Source organism: Cibotium barometz, chromosome 26 (assembly GCF_041138505.1).
Source record: "Cibotium barometz isolate CiBa-2024 chromosome 26, ASM4113850v1, whole genome shotgun sequence".
Taxonomy (NCBI): domain Eukaryota; kingdom Viridiplantae; phylum Streptophyta; class Polypodiopsida; order Cyatheales; family Cibotiaceae; genus Cibotium; species Cibotium barometz.
In genome coordinates this window covers 35,644,067-35,668,402 of record NC_141071.1, presented here as the reverse complement: position 1 = coordinate 35,668,402, position 24,336 = coordinate 35,644,067, and the positions used below count along the sequence as shown (strand labels likewise).

The window sequence follows — 24,336 nt, the reverse complement described above, 5'->3', positions numbered from 1 at the left end:
CTTGTAGTGGTGTTATGTGTAGTCTCCATTGATGCAAGCTCTTGCCCACTTCATTGGCAATGAGTTACTCATGGTGGATAGACTCTCTCTATGTGTGAATGTTACATTCTATGCTTGCTTAAGCTTGTGGGTTAGTAGATGCACACTTATAGATTTGCTGGCACTAGGGAAAGCTAAGATTTAATCAATGTTTGAATGGGATTAAGAGATTGCTATGCATTGCTTGTTCTCTTGATTAGTGTAGTGGGATTAAGGGATTGAGAGATTGATCGAGGTGTTGAATGGTTGAATCATCAAGTGGTGGTTCGTGTATGTGAGATCTCCCGCAAGGGATAAGCCTTCATGCACTAATCGGGTCGAGTCCTCGGATTGACATTGTGTTTCTCAACACATTTGTTGATCGGTAGTACTCTATGAGCACTATATTACATGGTAGAGAGAACCGCTCTACAAATATAGAGTTTGAGAGGTAGAACATTGATGTTAGAACGATTAAAGGCTATTTAGTTTTGACATTTGAGAAACTCACCCGAAGGTATATATCTTATGAAGGCCAATTTGGTGTTAGTTCAAAACACCTTACTAAGTTTTCGAACCTATGTTGATTATAATGGCCTTACTCATGAGCATGTATTTAAATTTGTTCCGGTTCTAAAATTAGCTAAAAGAAAGAAGAAATGGGTAAGAGCTTCAAGTGATTCTGAAGAGGAGGATGCAGGTCTTGATTTCAATGTATTATCTATGGATGTTGGAAATGCAAGTGGTTCCCTTGTTGAATGCATTTGTGTTGTTGGAAGAACATTTGCACAAGATATTTTGGATGCTTTGAATAAAAAGTATCTTGATCTTGGAGTTTTTAATTTGATCAAGCTATTCAATCCATCTGCTTATCTGTTAGGTGCAATTGAAAGGGAGAAAAAGATTGAAGAATGGTTAGAGAGGCTTATTGGCAAGCTTAATGTTGATGATTCAACAATTGACATTAGGGAATATCTTGGTGAGAACGAGAGGATTTAATTGGCATGTTATATAGAGTTGCTAGGGGTAGAGGTATGCATGATGCTTGGGTAACACAAAGGCTTGGTGAGAACACTTCCACGATTTATACATTTATGGCAAGCAAGCATAGTCGTTCTACCACGTACAACATCATGTGAGCGAGGTTTCTCTCGATAGAATACCATAAAGAATAATTTGCAAAGTAGCTTGTGTTCGAAGACCCTTGATGCATTGATATTGTTATCACTTATTGCAAGTGATGCATCTTTGGTTTGTTGGAAATACGTTTTTTTTAAATACTTGGTTACAAGCCAAGAATAGGAGGGCAAATGCCACTAGAGTGATATTTGTTCTCTAAATTCACATTATTGTACATATGTTTGGGTCCATTTTGGCAAGTTAGACACATAGGACAAATGGTTGGGTAGCATATGGGCATCCATGATGGTTGGGTAGCATATGGGCATCCATGATGGTTGGACGATAGCATCTAAGCAATTTGGATTATATATAATCTTATACTTAAAAAAAAACTTTTCATTTTGATGTATTACATGTCTACTCAGGCTCCACTTACAATCTATATTCTATGTAATTTGTATTTAAAAAAAGAAGCTTTTCATTTTTTTGTATTACATATCTACTCAAGATCCACTTGCAACATGGTGACATAGAAGCTCTTGTAATTACCCACTGGCGTGCATAGCTTCTTTGGCAAAGCTACACATCATGTTGTTTGAGCTCTAAATGCAGAGCTAGCATGTGAAATCATCATCTACCTCATGTATTTGAAAATTTAAAGCATTTGGGATTAATATATGGTCTTTAACTATTTCCATTATTTGTAGGTGCTCACAGCAATTGGAAACTTTTGCATATGCTCTATTGGCATTGGGATGGCAGAAGAGATTACAGTCATGTATTCCATACAAGACTGAACATATAGATAACTTGCTAATGCTTCTCATTGGTGGAATCCCTATTGGTTTCTCGTCTCATAGACTCTGCGCGGCGGGTAGGTGATGTGGGCATGTTTATCGATCATTTCTAGGTGTAATGAAATGAAATGTTACTTGAATTCTTCTGTAGCATCGCAATCAAGAAGTTGTTCGTAGAGGTTAATACTTCGGGATATGTGAAGTGATGGTATTGTGGATTTGCCATGCTCTAGGGTGCCATAACCAAAAGAATGACTACCATCGAAGAGATGTCTAGAATGGACATTTTGTGCAATGATAAAACTGGCACTTTGACATTAAACAAACTCACAGTTGACAAAAAAATCAAGGTGATCCATTGTGCCATATTAAACTTAGGCTTCAGTTTCTGAAAATAGATGCTTTTTGGCATGTTTTAGGTGTTGAGAAGGACAATGTGGTCTTGATGGAAGCCCTAAGTGGCAGATAAAGCAAGCTGCCAGATTCAACCTAGGCTCCAATTTTCGAGAATAGTTACTTTTTTATAGCTGTTTACTAGAGGTGTTGAGAAGGAAAATATCGTCTTGATGGCTACTAGGGGCACTTCTCTCGAACTGAAAAACCAAGATGCAATCGATGCAGCTATAGTGGGAATGTTACTTGATCCTAACGAGGTGGCTTTGGGGTCTTGCCTTGTACTTCATGTGACCAAAGTATCAATGTGTCATGGAGCTTACCTGTGAAGCACCATTTCTTGCCTTCTAATCCTATTGACAAGAGAATGGCTCTCACTTACTTCGATTTCGAAGGAAAGATGCCCAAGGTACCCATGAATCTTGGATAATAGCATTCAAGCAATCTGTATTATATCTAATTTTGTACTTAAAAAAAGGAAGCTTGTCGTTTTGATGAATTACATGCTAGTTGAATGGTATGAATTCGGAGTTTCATGTCATATGAAAAGTAGCTTGAAAAACTGCTTGTCACTTGAAATTTTAAGAAACTCATCAAATTTTGGCCCTGATTGCATGCACATGACTCGAGCATGACTCATGAGTGATTATGTACTCTCTTCTTTTTTTCTATTTTAGAGGAACCATAATTGTTCTCTTACGCGTGTGATAGCATTGTACTAGCAGAGATTGAACTAACACTAATTTCCTAATATGCAAGGCAAAAAATACGAACATCTTACTCCAATAGGCCGTTCTTCTACACGTGTAATATCACAAATTGAACTAACACTAATTTCCTCACATGCAAAAAGTACGAACAAATACTTGAAAAAAATGCTTTTTTCAACCCTTTATAAAATCAAAGGCTTAACTAGGATGTAAACTTAAAAAATACTAGAAATTGTACAAATGTAGAGATTTATAAGTGAAATGTACAAATTTCAAAGGTGAAATTCCAACCACGATTTCAAAACTTCAGCAGAGAAAATTACACTACAAACCAGGTTATGTGAGGGCACTACAAACCGGGTTATCTGAGAGCACTGATACGAACATCTTATCACCTAAACCGTTGAATCAAGCTCTTCGCCTTTCCGTTGAAGCGTGCTGCTTCAAAAAAAGCATGGCTCGTATCGACAGTCCTTCATACGCTACGTTACTGCTTAAATACTCACACATTAGAGGCACAAAACCTGCTGTTATAATCAAACCCGGCAAATTAACGCAAGCATGATAGGCCGCATGCAGTGACAAATTAACACTAATTAACGTTGTACATGCACTATTGCTAATAACCGCGACAACCTTGTTATATAGTATGTCTAAATAGCGATACATTAAAGGCGCTGTTTGCACAATGGGCGTTGCGAGTGCAGCTTAATCCTACCATAGCGCATAATCAAAGCCCTTATTAAACACCACACCACAGTGCAGGTGCCCAGTGGAGCATATCAGCTAATAAGGAGGCCAGAAGACGTCGACATCCAAGCGTAGCGTCTGATTGAAGGTTGTGATGTCCACGGGCACAACGGTAACGGTGCCTTGAGCGAAGAGAAAGCTGCCGGTGCCGCCCACAATGGCCGTGGGAGTGGGTGCCGCGCCAAATGAGAACAGGCCCATCAGGGCGAGGGAGCCCTGCAGGCCCATAGTTGAGCCCAGGTTGAGACTAAGGGTGAAGGAGCCAAAATAGACGAAACCCTCGGAGGAAGTGGAGACGGAGGTGCCCGTGAGGGTGCCCACGAGCGGAGAGGTGAGCTCAGGGCCGGTTGTGATGGGGTCATTGGCCAGGAAGATGCTGCCCAATGGGGCGGTCGTGGTGGTGAGGGCGCCCGACCCCACGCCTGGAACGATTTCAATGTCCGTCACGTTTGCTAAGTCGTGAAAGAAGACATGGAACTTCTTGTGCCTGTGCAGGCGACGGCCCAATTGCCCAGGGTGGTGATGATCATGAGCAGCTGCTGCGCTGCATATCATCACGAGAACGACTAGCTTGCAGAAGGCCAGCCCTAAACCATTAGCCATTCTCGATATGCAAATTAGTCAATCAACCCTTGGCTTGATTTATAGAATTTCAGCGGGATTTTTTGATTAAATAAATGATAAGCATATTCCAATTTTCTTTACAAAAAGCTTGGCCCACGCTCTGGGGCCAGAAGTCCCTTTTCTTTTTGTACCTCCCTCATTAATGACAGGTCATTGACCAGGTTCAGGGAATTCTTAGGCACCTACCAATCTTAGAGAAAAACTCTTTTCCCAGCAAGTGAGAAAAAAGACAAGTCGGAGTACAATCGGTTTCTCCCTATTCAAAATCACATTATTAACTGGTTTTTAAGTTACGAAAACTTAAAAGTTTGATCGGTTTTGTAAAGATGAGAGTAAATTCAATCAGCTTTTTTGAATTTTAGCTGGTGCAAAATACATTTAAAATACACTAGCATCTTCAAGGCTTTTGTGCCAGGCAATAACATCAAACCGAACCAAGAAGAGGCCACACCATGGAGTTATAGCACAAAGCTCATCACATAAGCGAGTCAGAGCATAAGCTTGAGTCATCATCCCCGGAGCCATACACTGATGCACCACAAGCACATGCTATATGTACAATCATGCTTATATGCAACACACACACATCACTTGCATACACACTGTTGATTATCTTTACTATATCGTCAACTATATCATACACTTCTTACTACTATTCCAACGAGTGCACAACATTGAGCGGAGCCGAGTGGATCAAGGCGAAATACATCGGCCTCATCCACTCAATTTTGGGCTCGCCAAAAACTTCTGACAATGGCGAGAATATAGAAATTAAGAAGTAGAGAAGTGGTACCATAGTTGCTTTTTGACAAGCACGTCACATCTTTTTTGTACCATACTACTTGCAAAATTTTAAAGTGCCCGCATCAAAAGTTACACTAAAATTTTAAAGTGCCCGCATCAAAAGTTACACTAAAGTGCCCGCATCAAAAGTTACACTAAAATTTAAAAAAACTTGCTATATTTCACCATACCTATCAATTTTGAAGGGCAAGGGTGCCCACCAAAAATCGAACTTGCCCCCGACCTTATGCTCAAGTCTTAAGCATGTGCGTTTGTGTGGGCGATATGGCCACTAGGCTTATGCCCTCCCCTTTGAAGTTTTCCCTTCCCCCCCACTACTACTACAGCTTTAAACTGATAATTATCTGTTTACCGAGGTAAAACTATCTTTATCGCTTAAACTACTACTACAGCTAGGAGTTCTACCATCATTGAATGTGCGTCATGTTACATTTAACATGATCACTAAAAACAAGGTCTTGACGATTCATAATATTAAAAACATTGATGTTATTAAAGGAGGAGTACTAAAGGATGATTTGATCTATCGATCTACCCCATCCATACCTCATAGCTTTGACAAAAGAAACTTTAGCTCAACCAATCTCCACACTCTTCCATAAGGCAAGACCAATAAAGGCAAAGTAGCTACTTATTTGACTAAATTATGGTGCTACTTTGATCGACAATGACTATTTGGTACAATATCTCTAATGAGGATTTCACTTCATTTTAGTGGGATAAAAAAGCAAAAAAATTGAACGATGAAAGGACAATAAACTCTAAATATTTCCATTTTTTAAAATAAATTGAAGGTCTTAAAAACGAACTATTTTCAAAACTATGTTGCATTTTTTATTCTTGAATTTTTGTGAGGAGTAGACTTGGAGCAACCGCAACCACAAGGACATGCTAATGAGCAAGGAGGAGACACGAGCGGTGGCAGAAGTTAACCCGTGTTTGGAAAATGCAAGCTTTAGTAGTACAGATAGATCTGGCCAAAAACCTATCAAATAATATATTGATAGATTTGGGAGATGTTATTTTTACTCAAGACATCAAATAAAAACCTCCCTAATGCATGCTTCAAAACCATAAGGTCCACAATTTCCCTAATGCATACCCTTCGTAAGACGCTCAAGAAACACAATATAAAGGGAAACTATTAGGTCCAAGCGATATGGATAGTTTTACCTAGGCAAATAGAAGAACTAAGGGAAGTAAACCTCCCCCTCTCAAGGTGCTAACAAATTTTCACCACTTTTGGTGGAATTAAGTGCGACTCCTCCCCTTTAGATGCAAAAAAAGAGGATGAAGAAGAAGAGTTTGTGAAGAGCTCCCACTCACCCTTTGGTTTTAGCAAAGATTTTTAGAAGGAGAAGAAAGAGATAGATTTTCCAAAAGAGGATTCCCCTATAGTAGAAGCCCAAGTTAGTCAAACTGAAGAAGAGACTCTTCCAAGACAAATAACCTTCGCATATGAAGCAAAAGTTTTGAGACCCCTCTGCCCCCTCCGCGCACCGGATTCCCGGTTGCTAGGAGAGCGGAAGTAGCTTCCTCTTGCATGGGGAAGGGTTTCCCACTCGAGGCTTCGCCCTCGAAACGGCCCGGACACAAGACTAATCTGGTGGTCATTCCGAAACCGAAACCGGAAAAATTTCCCTTGTCCGAAAAACGGGGACGATTCCACCTTTTTGATTTTCTTAATGAATTTTCTAATGGGTTCAAGAGATTAAACTATCCTTCACCTGATTGAACCAGATAGAAGGAAAACTATCACTAACTTAATTTGAAGAAATCAACGCTTTTTGCTAACCGAAATCAGACACAGCCGTTGATCTAATCATATGAGAAAATCAACGCTTTTTTCCTAACCAAAATTAGGCACAGCCGTTGATCTACTCATTTGAAAAATTCTTTAGGGTTTTATTTAACTACTCAAATTCTAAGCGTATTCCTATTATTTCATTTAATTATTAAAACTCCATTGATTCCAGCCTAACCCTATCCGGCCCATGGGTTAGCCACCACCCAACCACTGGAATCGGTAGAACTAGACAATTACTCATCCACCCATAATTGAATGCCTTTCTTAACTTTTGCTTTTGAATAATACAGATACGCACTTACTCCTCTTTAAAACTTTAATATATAAAATAATCCATTGACAAACAATCGTTACAGATATCACAACTCAAAATTTCCATCCAGTCCCTTGTTTCTCAAAAAGCAGTATCACTCTCTGGACTCTCGGTTGAGACCCTCTGGAGAGCAACGAGATCCAGTAACAGATTACAATAATCATTTCGTTCATCATACATATCTTTAATGACATACGCATGGGTGTCCTAGGCACCGCGAGCTCGTGCATCGCCTGGTGTTAGAATCCTTCGGGATCCTCCTTAGGTGTCTTGGCACTTCACTCAAGGACCGCTTCATCGACCCTCGCCCATCGTATCGGCGAAAGCACACCATTTTTCAACCATACCGAGACTGGTCAAGACCTGGGCAGTCCCTGCTAGCTGTTGCTTCCTCCAACATTATGGCGTAAGACAGTCCTTTAAGAAAACAGGGTTTCTATGCAAGTTTTCAGTTTGACTTTCTTTTGAATACAAGGAGTATTTCTTGAAACAGTATCCCCAAATCTTCTTGAATGGAATTTTGAATTTCATACCAGAATTCCTCGAATTCTGTAACCTTGATCCACAGATCAATTCGAAGAGTCTCAAAATTAGTGTTAGATTTGGCGAGGGTTTTGAGTGTAATTTTTCTAAACTAGTCTCATTTTCTTTCCTCGAAACTGACAAAAGAGTTTGGTCTTGGTCATAAACTGATTCAAGGTTCGAGTCGGATAAGATTTTTCTTAAACTATCTTTTCTTGAAAAGGTTTGATAATTTAGTTACTATTTTCTCGAATTTCTTTCTTTGAATATACACTTAACTGATTTCTCAATTAGTTACGAATTCCAATGAGGAATAAATTTATCATTTATCTGAATATTTCGATCTTGATAGATTTCTTGATTTTTCTTTTTACAATCCGTGTGAATATAAAATGATAGAAATTTATCTCTTAGAGTATTTAATTATTCATTTATCAAATACTCATAGAATTTAAACATAGAATTTAAAAGAATTCTAATTTTGATATAAAAATTCATTCATAAAAATCAACTTCAATGGGAATAATTCTTATATATATATAAAAATCCTTTTATGCATAAAATCAATTTTAATAGAAATAAAACTTTTAAAATAAAAGAAATTTCTTTATGCATCTATTTATGCATAAAAATTAATTTTTATAAAAATAACGCTTTTATAATTAAAAAATTTCTTTATGCATCTTTCTATGCATAAAAATTAAATCTAATAAGAATAACACTTTTATAATAAAAAAATTTCCAATATGCATCTTTCTATGCATAAAAATCAAATTTAATGAGAATAACACTTTTATAATAAAAAAACTCCTTTATGCATCTTTCTATGCATAAAAATCAAATTTAATGAGAATAACACTTTTATAATTAAAAACAATTCCTTTATGCATCTTTCTATGCATAAAAATCAAATTTAATAAGAATAACACTTTTATATTAAAAAAAGTTCCTTTATGCATCTTTTATGCATAAAAATCAAATTTGACGAGAATGACACTTTTATAATAAAAAGAAATCCTTTATGCACCTTTCTATGCACAAAAAACAAATTTAATGAGAATAACACTTTTATAATTAAAAAATTACCTTTATGCATCTTTCTATGCATAAAAATCAAATTTAATGAGAATAACACTTTTATAATTAGAAAAAATCCTTTATGCATCTTTCTATGCATAAAAATCAAATTTAATGAGAATAATATTTTTATAATAAAAAAAATTCCTTTATGCATCTTTTTATGCATAAAAATAAAATTTAATTAGAATAACACTTATATAATAAAAAAATATCTTTATGCGTCTTTCTATGCATAAAAATCAAATTTAATAAATAATATCAGTGATATCCATGCATATTCATAGGTGAATATGTACATGGAGTAATTAGAATATTTCTTTTAGATGCAAAAATGGTGGGAATTACTCTTTTAGAATAACATAAAAATAAACTTTCTTTTCCACAAAATTCCTTTGTATGGCTGACAATTTCTCATTTTTATCATTCTTTATTTGACTTCAATTAACCCAAATTAGATCTATAGAACTCTAATCTACACAATGGTTTTTTAAATTCAAGAGAGTAAACAATAAGAAGAGTTTACTTAATCCCTTAGTTAATCTTTCTAGGATTAAGGAGGGTTGAGGGTTCTACTCTTGTTTGAAGCAAGAGTGGCTACTAATTCACTTTGGAGAGGATTAGGCCAAAAACAATTGAATTATTAAGAAATTCAATGTAGATGCCTCAGGACAGGAGCAAAGTAATAGTGCATAAACACCGTTTGGTTAATTTTTGACCATTTTTGGGTCAGTTTAGCTTACTTTTTGGATCTACTTTGGAAATAGGAGAGAGGAGACATGAAATATCTCATTTTATTGATCTAAAATTGGGGGTAATGATGAGAAAAAAGGTTCCTACTTCATGAGGGGAGATCCCCACTCTGAGGTGTCAAAATTCATTTTTTTACTCTTTTCTTTGGTTCTTAGTCCACTCTTCATCTTATGTGAGAATTTACTCATTTTTGGGGGGTTCTTCTTTTATTCTTCAATTTATCTCCTCCCTACATTTCGATTAATCTTATTGGTCCATAGGAACCTTAATCCAAAATTTTCAGAAAATCTCGACCCTTAGGCTAAGGTCTTTTGTGCACATTATAATTTATTTCTAATGCACCTTAGAATTTCTTTCTAAACTTCTGTTTCGAGGGAACTTATTTTAATAAGAAGGGATATTTTTCCATCCAAAGATATCTAAAAACTGAATTACCTCTCTCTAGAATATTTTCTCTCTCTAGGCCAAAACAGGTAGAAACAAGATCTTTTAATAAGAAGGGATATCTAAAAACTGAATTATCTCTCTCTAGAATATTTTCTCTCTCTAGGCCAAAACAGGTAGAAACAAGATCTTTTATTATTCTCAAAAGGGAATTGATTACAGAGGAAGAAATTGGACATCCCGAGGGGCTGGGGAGGAGTCTTACATTATCTCCCACTTGAAAAACGCGAGATGTCCTCATCTTGCAAACTGGGGGTAATCCTGCATCAACTTGGCTTCTTTCTGCCAGATGGCGTCTTCAAAAGGAGAGAACTTCCATTTGACTAATAATTCTCTCAGAATTTTGTTCCTAAGAATCTTCTCTCGAACATCAAGGATTTCTTCAGGTTGGAGTTCCATTCGCCCTTGGGTTGAAGAAGTTAAGAGTTCATCATTAAGCATATGATTCGGATCGGTACATACTTCTGAAGTAGGCTGACATGAAATACATTATGTACTTTGAGATGAGGAGGGACAAGAAGTTCAAAGGCTAAGACATCTACTTTCTTTGTAATAAGATATGGTCCACAGTATCTGGGGGATAACTTCTTCTACTTCCCAAGAGATGGAAAGTTTCTTTTGAGGCGTACTCGAATGAAGACCATATCTGCTTCTTTGAATTTTCTGTCTGATCTCTTCTTATCTACATATTGCTTCTCTCTATGCTGGGTAGCTTTTATATCCTTACGGATTGACTATATATGCTGCTCCATGTCGTCAAGCATCTATCTGGACATCTCGACCCTAATTAATGGGTCAGAGCAAGTTAATGGTGCTAGGTAATCTTGTCCATACAGAGCTTTGAAAGGGCTCATCCCGATACTTCGGTGATAAGAAGCATTGTAGGCAAATTCGACTAGGTGCAGATAGCTTAGCCACTTCTTGGGTTCCCTGCCACCACAGCATGACCGAAGTATATCTTCGATTACTTGGTTCACTCTTTCAATTTGACCATTAGTCTCAGGGTGGTAAGCTGTGCTGCTGAGATCCAAGAAAGTTCCTACTACTTCGAAGAATGCAATCCAGAATCTTGACATGAACTTGGGATCTTGATCACTTACTATTCTCCTGGGTAGGCCATGCAATCTGAAGATTTCCTTGAGGAACACTCTGGCCACATTCACTGCAATGTAGGCTTCTTTTACTGGAATCAGATGGGCAACTTTGGTTAGTCTGTGAGCTACCACGAAGATGGAGTTCTAACCTGATTGCACTGAAGGTAGTCCAGTAATAAAATCCATACTGATACATTCCCATTTCATGTGGGGGATGTCTAATGGATGTAACTTCCTAGGCATTTTTACTCTCTTTGCTTTGACTTTCTGACATATCAGGCATTGACGTACATGATTAAGTACATCCTTTTTTAGTCCACGCCAAAAGAAGCTTTTCTTTACAAACATGTAGGTCTTGATGAATCCTGGATGTCTTGCTATAAGGCTATCATGGGCTTCATTTAGAATTTGACCCTTAGTTCTCTCATCATTTGGGAATGCATAGCTTGCTATTATAATACATAATTCCTTCATCCAACCAAGCTGTACCCTTAAACTCGATTCAACTCCTCTTGAGGAGTTTTGCTTTCCTGCATAAGTAGGGTAGCAATAGGGCCAAAGAATCTATCCTGCATGATCTTCTCTCTTGCTTCATTAATCAATGGATTTGACACCATTGTGATTGCAAGTAAGTAGGCTTTTCTGCTGAGGGCATCTGCTACTACATTTTCTTTGCCTGGGCAGTACTTGATTTCAAAATCAAATTCTTGCAAGGTCTGCATCCACCTTCTTTGGCACATGTTAAGATCCTTCTGAGTGAAGATCCACTTTAAGCTCTGATGATCTGTCATCAAAGTGAATCTTTGACCTAGTAGGTAATGTCTCCACAACTTCAGGGCATAGACTATTGAAAGTAGCTCCAGGTCATGGACATCATAATTTCTCTCATGCATTCTGAGTTTTCGGGATTCATAGGCCACTGCATGACCTTACTGCATGAGCGCACCTCCCAAAACAAAACCACTCGCATCAGTTACTACCTCAAAGGGTAGAGAGAAATTTGGCAACTTTAGAATGGGATTGGTTACCAAGGCGGCCTTCAGCTTATCAAAAGTGCTCTGACACTTGGCAGACCATTGAAACAGGGTATTCTTCTTGAGAAGATTAGTCAAGGGGGAAGCTATGAGAGCATACTTAGGTATAAAAATTCTATACCAACCACTTAATCCCAAGAATCCTCTGACTTCTATCACTGTCTTTGGTTCAGGTCAATCTATGACTACTTGAACTTTTGCAAAATCTGGAGAAATTCCGTCTTTGGATATACCAGAAAGCCCAAGTATTCAACATGGTCGATAGAGAAAGTGCATTTGCTCCTTTTTCCAAAGAGTTGGTGCTTCCTTAGAATCTCGAACTTTACGGATGTGAGCTTCATGGTCAGCTGTATTCCTTGAGTAAATCAAAATCAAAGAAAACAAGAACAAAATCATCCAAGTATTCTCTGAGAATGTCTTGCATTAGGCGATTGAATGTAGCTGGGACATCTGTCAATCCAAACGGCATGATAGTAAATTCATAGTGCTCATAGCGAGTATTGATCGCTGTCTTCGGGATATCTTGATCATTAATCCTGATCTGGTATCCTTGATTTTGGATCTATCTTTGTGAAGATCTGGGCTTCATTTAGTGTGTCCAAAAGCTCATCAATAGTGGGGATAGGATACTTTTTCTTAACTGTCAGCTGATTAAGACCTTTGTAATCCACACAGAGTCTTAACGTTCCATCCTTCTTTTTCTGAAAGAGAACTGGCGCTTCCCAAGGTGAAACAGTGGGTCTTACAAACCCTTGTTCTAACAGTCGCCTAAGCTGTTCCTTGAGTTTGATGGCTTCAGGGACAGGCATTTTGAATGTGCGTTGGGCTACTGGCTGAGCTCCAGGGGTCAATTCTATCTCATGATCTACGTCCCGAATCAGAGGCATCTAAGTAAGCTCTGCTAGGAATACATCATCATACTCACTCAACCATTCTGGTTCTTTAACCTTTAACTTTGTGTCTACCGGATTCATTTTGACAATATAAATGAGTTGCTTCTTTCTACGTCCTTTCAATAACCTAGAAGCTTTTACTAATTGTAGATATGAGGATCCATAAATTCTAGTTCCTTGAACTTTGCTCCCGTGAAGGTCACGAAAGGAAATGGTTCCATTGTGATAGTGAATGTCAGCTTGATTTTTGTGGAGCCAATCCATTCCAAGGATTCCGTCAAAAATTCCCAAAGGTAAGACTCGAAACTGGCAATCAGTTACATTCCCATCTAGACTAAACTGAATAAGATTTGTCTCATGGTGAGTGAAAAGAATCTTCCCACTGGCCAATTCAACTTGCATAGGTTTCCCTAATTTTTGTTCTAAGACTAGCTTTTACGCAAGCATCCTGGGGAAATAGCACTGCTTGAATCAATCAAAAGCTTGAATAACTTACCCTTATACTTAGCTGGAGTATGAATGATAGAGAATTGACAATTTGGCCCTTGGTTTTCAATTGCGGCATAAATCTGACCTCTTTCCTCTTCCACTACTTCTGTTATCGTAACTGCTCTGGCTGCTGTAGATTGGGGCGATGGAACTCTCTCTCTTTGGTTACCCCAGTTATGGGAGGGAGTTCTTAGACTACTCTGAACAGAGGCAGATGGTTGAGCTAGAGTCCTCCTGGGATTGTCGTGATTTTGGCGAGACGGTGATTTGACTAATACGAAGGGGCTGGTCTCTGCACTCTGGGTCCTTGACTTGCCTGTCCTCTTGACATGGCAGGAGTCAGGCAATCTTTAAGCTGGTGACCAGAACCCTGACATCCAAAACACCTATTCTCACTTCTAAGCTCATCCCTCTGAATCCTTGAAAAAGAGGTGGGGCTCCTGAGAAAGTGTTTTGAGGGAAGGGTCTTCCTTCACTTCTGAATCTCCCAGCATCTTGATTCTGATTAGGGCCTTGCTGCCTCTTTGGGGGTGGAAAGTTTGAAGCACTTCCTGGGGTTTGGAAACTTTTAGAGTTTGATGAGGGTGCAAGCTTTGGCGGGACCTAACAACAAATGCTTTGGCAATGTCCTTTGCCATTCTGACAGCTTCTGCCATTGAGACTGGTTTGGCATTTTTCACTAAAGTGTCCAATGGCTTGTTCATCCCTCGAATGAATCTGGCCATCAGCTGCTCTTCATCCAAAAGTGGAGAATATTTGAGGAGAATGGCGAATGCCTGATGGTATTCTTCAATCATTCGGCTATCCTGCTTCAGTTCTAAGAATTCATTCATTTTGGTTTCCAGCAAGCCTAGACGACAGAACCTCTTCCTGAGGTAAGCTTTAAGATCTGACCAGGTCTGGGTATTTCGGTCGAGACAGTTTGTCTCGCAATGGGGTTCCTCCATGCGACCCTGGCCGTTTCCACAATTTGCAATCTGGCTCCACAATTTGCAATCTTGCTCTTCTCGTTATAACCCGTTACATCAAAATACTCTTCCATTGCCTCGATCCATTTTTCCACTACTTCTCCTAACTGTTCCCCTTCACCCTTGAAGGGACTAGGTTGGGATCGGTGCAGGGCTTTACGAATGTCCGGATCTAACTCTTCATCATCGATAAGAGGATCTGGCTGCCTAGCACCGGCCGCGCGCCTCATGATTCGGACAAAACGATATTTTTGTCAACTTAACCTTGTCATCAGATTAATGACTATTTAATTTTTGAGATTTATTCTTTAAACAAATAAATATTCCATCATAATTCTTGAAAACAAGATTCACTTTGATAATTTTATTAACCAATATTCATAACCACGAAAATAATTTGGAATCTTCTGCAAAACATCATTTAAAGGTTTTTGATATATACATAGAGCGTCTCAGCTCCAAAAGTCACTGCCTCAATCACGTATGCATTAACAATTCACCATAACGCGAGAGAGGGTGGCCAAGAAAGCAATATGCACTTTCTCGCGTTATGTTGAATCCATTCACCATAACGCGAGATGAAGGGCCACTGAAAGTACAATAATCCTCCTCGCATTATGGTGAATTAATTGACACCAATGCGAGGTGGATTATCGTGAATCCTTTGCCCTTTGATCTTGTGTTATAGTGAATGGATTCACCATAACGTGAGACCAAAAGCAAAAACAATCCTCCTCGTGTTATAGTGAGTCAATTTACTACAACGGGAGGAGGATTATCGTCAGGGATTTCATTAACGTCTTCACAATTTCGTGATCACGTTAACAAAATCTATTGTTAACATATTAAAACTTGTGATCACAATGTATATTCACACGACCTGAGAAATGACCTGCCGGAACCCACTATTCCAGTAATACCTCCGGGCTTTTACCATTCCCGGCGGGCCCGCCGGGGTATGAGGTTTTCCCGGCGGGCCCGCCGGGAAAGCTAAAAGCCCGGCGGGCCCTCCGGGAAAAGAAAAAAACCGGCGGGGTATTATTCTGTATATAAACACTGCCCGACACCCGTCGTACAACTTTTGGGAAGATAGTCCTTGTTTTGGGGGCGCGATATCTCTCCTCAAAGTACTTGTAGAGCTCTCGAGTTGCTAGAAGTGTCCTCTTGGGAAGAACGTCCTTATTTTAGGGGCTGTCGTCTTTCCTTGTAGGCACTCCTAAGGCTATTGGGCCACTCGTCCTTAGTTCTTTGAACTGGGGGCAGGGTGTGGTTCGTAGCTAATACTTGCGGAGATTTAGGGACAAATTTGGAGTCATTCAGCTTTGCATTTGAGCCACGTACGTAATCTACCTCATTCTGCTTTATGAATGGTTTGATGGAGCCAAGAGTCCTGCTTAGGGGCTTGTATTGGTTCTTGATACTTGATATAGTTTAGAGTAGACAAGGGTCTATTGTCCTATACTAGAGTATTGGGCAAGCATAGATCTTTGATTTTTTTTGTGAATGTTAGAGAAGGTCTATTGTCCTATACTAGAGTATTGGGCAAGCATAGATCTTTGATTGTGTAAAGTATCCTTAATTGGGTACAAAAGGCATCCTTCATTGGGGGTGCAATGTGCATGATAGTTTCGAAGTAGTTTTGTAGTAAGACCTTGCAAGATAGTTTGAAATAGTTTTGTGTTATGTGATGATCTTTTGTATTTGTCAAGATAGTTTCGAAGTACTTTGTCTGCAGATGTATGTTTTGTTATACGTGAGTGATTTGTTGTTTTTTCATTTGTGTATTCATTGTTATATGCTTGGTTGAATAGGCTATTTGTTGAGATGGAGGACAATGTTGGATCCAGTGGTACCTCCAATAGAGTCCAAATTTCAAATAGCAGGAAAAAAAAGGCACCTGGGATAGAGTGGCAATATGCAATTAACGTTGGTGATCGATTCATAGATTGGGAGTGTAAGCTATGCCATGCAGTAAAATCAGGTGGGGCGCCTCGACTAAGAGAACACTTTTTAGGCGGACCGAAGAAAAAGTCATGTACCCACCCCTCTGCACCTATAGTGGCCAAACGCATAAGAGAAGAAATTCAAAAGAAAGATTCAAGAAAACATGACACTCCTCCCGTTAATGTATCAAGGCAGCAAGAACACTGTTCTTCTAATCATCAAACTCCCGCTACATCGCCTACTTGTACCCCGAACGGCAATATGCAGCCAGAAAGTAATCTACCCAGTGCATCTTCTTGCAAGCAAAACTTTGACGTAGGAAATATACCCATGCGTCAAACTTCATTGCAAGAAAGCCTACGTCAAGGTCGACTCGATGATGCACAACTCGTCCTTGCTGAAGCGATTTACTTTTCTGGGAGTGCTATGATGATGGTGGACAGTGAGCATTGGAAGAGAGCATGGAAGAAAATTGGTGAGTTTGGACCAGGGTTTTCACCGCCTACGTACCATGCTATGCGAAATGATCTATTAGAGAAATGTTATGCGCAGGTAAAAGAACGTGTACAAAGAATTATTCTTAGCAATATAGAGCTTTCTGGATGTAGTATAGTAAGTGATGGATGGTCTAATGTGCAAAGAAAACCATTAATTAATGTAATGGTTATTTCACCTAGAGGTGAGACTTTCATCCGTGCCGTGGATTCAGCTGGTTCAATCAAAACTGGGGCTTACATTGCTCAAGTTATTAGCACTGTGATAGAGGAAGTGGGTGCCAAAAATGTAGTCCAAGTTGTCATGGACAATGCAAAAAATTGTAAAAATGCATCCAGAATCCTACAGCGACAATATCCACATATTTTTCCGGTAGGCTGTAATACTCATAGTTTGAATCTTGTATTAAAAGATTGGTATAAATCTGATGATACCAAATGGTTTGCCTCAATCGTCGACACTGCTCGCCAGCTTGTGAAATTCATGCTCAAGAGACAGAGAGTTTTGGATATGTTTCGACCTCGCATGTCAGTTATGTTAAAGCTTCCAGCGGAGACTAGGTTTTGCACTCACTTTTACACTTTTGAGTCTCTTCTTAGAAATAAAGATGCAGTTTGTGAAACATTTACATGCATGGCATTTCATGACTGGGAGAGCACTCAACTTGAAAAAGTGAAAGAGAAAATCAAAGTCTTGAAGGCAGCGCTTACGAGAAGAAGTTGGTGGAACAGTGTGATGGATGCATACCATGTAATGATGCCTGTTATGTATGCTGTACGAAGCCTTGATCAAAGAGCGCCTAATCTCGGAAAAGCATGGATGCAATGGTGGACTGTCCAGCGGAGTTTGGAGTGTCCTGAGAAATTAGAGCATTCAGTGGTGGAGAAGCAATGGCGTGTACCATTCTCTAGTAGACAAAGAAAAGTTCTGTTGAAGTACTTTCATGCTAGATGGATTGGAGCGCATTCACCACTGCACAGTGCTGCTTACATGTTAGATCCTGAATATTGGAATATGGATTTGATGTCCAACGTTGAGGTGGTGCAAGATTTTTATAAAGTGGTAAACACTTTCTATAATAATGATGATGATCGTGTACAGTGCATAAAGGAGATGACCTCATTTCGGTTGAAAGAGGGTTTATTTTCCAACTCCCTTGTTCAACAAATGGCTAAAGAGCAACCTGCATGGAAGTGGTGGATGATGAATGGTGGTGAGCATTATGCTTTATTGCGCAACCTTGCGATGAAGGTTCTAAGTCAGTGCTCTTCAAACTCAGGCTCAGAAAGAAACTGGAGCATGTATAAATATATTCATAGTACTATTCGCAATCGACTTCTTGCGGATCGAGCAGATAAACTTGTTTACATGTAATGCAATGAAAAGATCTTGCGAGACATCGAAAGCGAAGAGTATGAAGAAGATATGCCCAGATGGATGTACAATTGTGAAGATGTAGACGAGAACTTTGATGTTGGACGTACGTTGTGCACCACCCTTGAGATAGAAGACAATTTAGACATTGACTTAGATGAGCTTAATTTAGCAGACGAGAGAGTAAACGGTGAAAGAATTTTGGAGCAAGATACTGACATGGAGGAAGAAGTCACTTCATTAATTTAATAAAAAGTACTTGTACAAATGATCATATTTGGAGAAATTATCAATACAAAAGTAGAATTTGTTTTTCTTAGCTCTCATCTTGAAATAAATTGCGAATTGCACTAGGAGTTGCATCTAAAGGTCCTGGTGGTTTATATTCGCTAGCCATGCCGAACACTGTATAAATACCTTGATTTATTGGGACACTGCACAATGCACATGTGGAAGTATTTTGCATTTGTCTCACTAAACATATTAAGTGGTAGTAGTGTCCACATGGTAATATATACTGGCCGCTCCACCCATCGAATACTTTGTAACATACAGGACATTGGGGGGTGGAGGAACTTGTAGCCTCAGCAGAAACTCCCACAAGATCAGGATGTATCAAAAAATGAGAGATGTGGTTTCCTTGGCGCACAGGAGCAATACGTGAAGAGATGCTTTGCACGTCTTGGCTGATCTTTGTTAGCTGCTCTTGAATTCCTCTATTGGCCGGGGGAGGAGTTGACGCTTGAGTTAATCGGTCAGCTTCTTTCTCCTTCTCTGCTAGCTGTGCCCCTAAGCTTTCTTTGACCTGGTTTAGCTCCAGTCCGGCGCCCTCCACCATAAGAGCAAGTTCTTCTCTTGTGAATGTAACTGTCTCTTCACGTATGTCGTGGGTGTTGACAGTGGCCTCTCTGGAGGCGAAGTCCACTGGAGTTTCCAGTACAAAGTGAGCATATAGCATTTTAGCAAAATACAGTGGAGCGTCGGCGTTATGGAGAGGACGGCCGTACACCTCCAAGAAAATGCGCTCGGCATTAGCTTTGATATCATTGTTAGTGCAACGAGAAATCTTCCATCTTCCCTTCTTTATCTCGCCATCTGGACATGGCCATATTGCCTTTATCATCTCTGTGGTTACCCGTTTGTTTATGTCTTTCCATTGGGCATAAGTTGGATTTGTCCATTTCGATAATCTGCACGCTGTTCTTGTAGCTTCGTGGACTGTCAGGCCATGTGCAAGGGCCTTCATTCTCTCGTATGCCTTCTTGGCTAACTCCTGATGCTCGTTCGCTTGCGCTTGCTCCATATCTGCATGAACGTAAACGACATTAGGATTTTAATGAACTGTAAAGATCAACGTAAGATAAATTGACCATTGCTCTCAAAATCTTGAAGTCAAACACAACGAGAGGAGATATGTATTGCAAAGACTCGATGAGAAATATCCACTTGACTCCAAAAACACTTCAAACAATGCTCGCACATCAAATTTTAAAGAGAAAACATAAACTTAAACACCAGAAGAGGAGAGAGATATTGCAAAGACCCAATGAAGAGAGAAACAAAATTTTGAAACATTGGACACAATAAATTTTGAAGAGAAACAAAATTTTGAAACATTGGACACATCAAATTCTCAAATTCCTGAAACTTCATCTCTTGATACTGTATCATTACAAAGTCGGGGTGAATGCCACCGATAGCTCTACAAGAGGACGTTGTGCCCTCGTAGGGTCAGTATTTAGTGACCTAAAAAATTCAACTACTTGCAAAATTGATTTTCGCTCATCGCGATTAGGCAGAAACATCCAATTTTTGATTCTATGAATAATAGTATCCATGGTAACTTTGTCATGGGAACTATTATCCATCCACAACTCTTGCACTTTCTTCCAAAAGTCATATAAAGTTTGTAATAAATATCCCAAGGCAAAAACATCAGATGCAGGAGTGTATGCATCTGCCAAAAATGGATCATAAAGCTCTGGGGCTATCCACGGCCGTTTATTTCGCTCTCTGTCTGCGTGGGAGACTGCCTGTGCCACCTTCTCGGGGTTCTTGTCTGCTTCATAAACAAAATTGAGAGACACCCGTTTTTTGGGCGCTCTCAGCAGCAATCCCCAATCGATAATACCGATGCGTGGCTTTAGCTCTTTTGTATAATCCAACACTACATTAAAAGGATGTAGGTCGGTATGTACAATACCTGCCATATGCGCTGCCGCTACACCTTCCACTAGGGCATGCATAATATGTGGCATGTTTATTACTACCTCTTTTATTTTTGAAAGTTCTAGATGACCTAAAGGGATATTATCAGGCGGCGGTTGTCTCCATCCTCGATCCAAACGAAAAATGGCTCTGGTGAACTCACTGAATCTGAAGGGAACCTTCAGTAGAGTATCACCAAGAGCGCCGCCATTAAAGTACGGGAAAATTGTGATCCAAGGAGCCTCTTTTGTAAAGGCAATGCATCGGACAATCGACGGATGTAGCACTTGCATACCCTGCTCTGCCTGGAAGCTCTCGAACTTCGCGCTGCCTTCTCCTTTGTAGTGCTTTCCGCAAAAAGTGATGTGCTCCGGTAAAAATGATATGCCTTTAATTGCATACTCTTTTACTGTTCCAAACACACCGGACCCTATTGTTCGTCCTTCGTGAAGAGCTTCGTGCGGGATGCCAATAAGATGTGTGCACATAGAATTGTAGATGGTACGATTAATGACACCTGTACCACTTGCATCTGCCTGACTGGACGTTGCAGCGACGTCTTGGGCAATTCGCACTCTTTTGGGAAGGGACTCTGCATCCAACGCCTTCATGCGCTTGCTCTTGGCCCTCTGCTCGCTCCATACAACGTCCCATAACTGTAGACGTTGCATGTTGGCTTCAGGCGGGGCAGCATCTCGAAGATCACTGCACGCTACTCGCATGCTCCCCAAAATGGTTCGTGTTATGTGCTGATGGTTGAAATCTGCTATCTTCTGTCTATCCAGCAGCTCAGCGTTGCCTCCGCTTCGAAGCCGCCGCTGTGCATTTTCCCATATTTGGTCTATGAGATCTCGCATGAGTATCTCAGACTCGTTGATCTTCTTGACGACATCATCAGTACATTGTGATACTGTGATGACCGCTTCAACGTGAATTGCTCGCAGAACAATTTTGCGCTCTTCGGGAGTAAGCATGTTGATCGTCTTCGTAAATCTAGCAAATAACACTAAACATAAAAAAACAAAATATCAAACATTACTGAAATAAACATCAAGCAGACGTGAGAGAACAGCAACAAGTATATCAATATCGTCAATGTTCATACAAAAACGGAATATCAAATAATTTTAATGAACTCAATATCATCCAATACATCATCAAACGTGAGAAAACAGCAATAAGTGTATCATTACTTATCAATGAACAAACAAAAACAGAATATATCAAACATTACTGAACTCAACATCATGCAATACATTATCGAACGTGAGACAACCGCAACAAGCGCATTATTACTTACGAAGTGTATACATTATCGAATGAGAGAGAGAGAGAGAGGGGGAGGAAGAGAGAGGTGTGACAGATAGAGAGAGAAAACATTAAATGATATTTTTTATAGTTTTGTGAGTTCCTGAAGAGAGAAAAATAATGTTTTGTAATCCTAAAGCACTCCTCATCTACATACCTATCGTGATAGAGAGAGATGTGAAGTGTATCATGAGAGAGAGAGAGAAAGAGTTGTGAAGTGTATCATTGCGAGAGAGAGAGAGAGAATTGTGAAGTGTATCATGAGAGAGAGAGAGAGAGAGGAGAGGAAGAGAGAGTTGTGACAGATAGAGAGAAGAAACATTAAATCACATTTTTAATGTTTTTGGGAGTTCCTAAAGAGAAAAATAATGTATTGTTTTAATTTTTAAGTAAATAGAGGGAGAAAAAGGAAATTATTAAGAAGTATGTATATTTTAAGAGAGAAAAAAAATCATTATCTACACATCTATCGTGTTGTGAAGTGAATCATGAGAGAGATAGAGAAAGAGTTGTGAAGTGTATCATGAGAGAGAGGGGGGTAAGAAGAGAGATTCATATTTTTCGAGTTACGAATCACGATATTATAAAATAAAACGGTTAGACAATATGATGTAAACTTTGATCCATGAAATACTAATGCCACGTTAGCAACCAAGTATCGCATGGATCAAACACAATAAAAACAATACAAGTCAAATCAAACAAATTTACGACATTTATTCGACCGCGTTAACGATCATATGCCGAAATACACAAGCAAATTTACGACACTTTTTCGACCGCGTTAACGATCAAATGCCGCAATATGCAAAAAACATTTTATGCACTAGCGGACGACACCAACTTGCCGTGTTAACGACAAAATGCCGCCCGATTCTATGGGAATACCAATAGGATACGAACACACACTGGCCGCGTTACCGACCATATGTCCGCATTTGACAAAGGGAAGGGAAGGGAAGGTGACATCGCCATAACGATACTATGCTTGCCGCGTTACCGACTAGTACCGCTACGGCGTGCCATACTTACCATAGGACACAGACTAGCCGCGTTACCGACTAAGTGCCCCAGGGTAAGCACCATTCCGAAGAATGGCCTTACACACACACACCAGTCGTGTGGCGGGCCACCCAAATCCTGCCGCGCATTGCGACAATGGGCGGCTGCCCGCACGAACTCACCCACACACACATACCTCGTGTGGCGGACCACCCACATCTTGCCGCGCATTGCGACAGTGGGCGGCTGCCCGCACGAACACACCCACATACACAAACACACACACAAACACACACACACAAGTTTTTATTACCTGTGTATGCTGTCAGCAATGAAATCCCAAAGGGCCCCCCGGGCCCATATATATAGAAAAATGTACCCCGCCGGGATATGTGACGACCCCGCCGGGGCCCGCCGGGTAAAGCATAAGCCCGGCGGGCCCGCCGGGGTATATCAAAAGCCCGGCGGGATTTTTCCCGGTTACCAGGTCGCTTGCCACCGGCTTTTTTGTGAACATGTTAACATGTGAACATGTTAATAACATGTTCACACATGTTATTAACAAGAAAAATTTTGTGATCACGTGAATATAAAATCCCTGATTATCGTGAATCTCTCACCATTCCATCTTGCATTTTGGTGATTCGATTCACCATAACACATGGAGCCGTATTGAGATTCTAATGGCCCGTCGTCTGCTTTAAGGTGAATCGAATTACCATAAAGCAAGATTCAATGGAAGAGGGAAAACAATCAAAGAATAAACAAAACAATCAAGGAATATACAAAAAAACTCACAAAATAATCAAGTAATATACAAGAACTCACATTTTATGCATGGGAATGGATGGAGACTGTCGTGTAGGAGGTGGAATATTGGTTCAGTAGTGTGGGGGTAGTCAGAAGCTGGAAGGAGGCAAACAGGATAACGGATAAGGCAAAATCGATAAGAGGACGAAAAGGTGGCATGATTAGCGGCTTTGATTAGTCTTTATAGTGTGTACACGTGTTAGGTACATGGCGGGCTACCATGTGGCATTCATGGATTGGTGGGTGAAAAGGTAGCGCTAACGTGTCGCATAGCATTAAAAACGGTTTTTAATTGCCTCTCTTGCTTTGATTAGTCTTTACAGCGTGTACACGTGTTAGGTACATGGCGGGCTACCACGTGGCATTCATGAATAGCGGGTGAAAAGGCCGGGCTGTGATGTGTCACATAGCATTAAAAACGGTTTTTAATTGCCTCTCTTGGATACCCATCCGGTCGTATTCTCATTTATCTCCCCACCAATGGCCTTCATCTCCATCAACGACTATCTCCTCCAACCTCCTTCATCAATCATCCTCCTTTATTGTCTTGTATCAAACAACAAAGACAAACCTCCAACCTCCT

General features: G+C 39.8%; 1 protein-coding gene across 1 annotated transcript; it reads right to left on the bottom strand.

Moving 5' to 3' along the window:
* Positions 1-3,826: 3,826 nt before the first annotated feature.
* Positions 3,827-4,393, bottom strand: LOC147623905 (pterocarpan synthase 1-like). Its single transcript, XM_086820830.1, has one exon. It carries the CDS (start codon positions 4,391-4,393, stop codon positions 3,827-3,829), a length of 567 nt encoding a protein of 188 aa, XP_086676956.1.
* Positions 4,394-24,336: the final 19,943 nt, after the last annotated feature.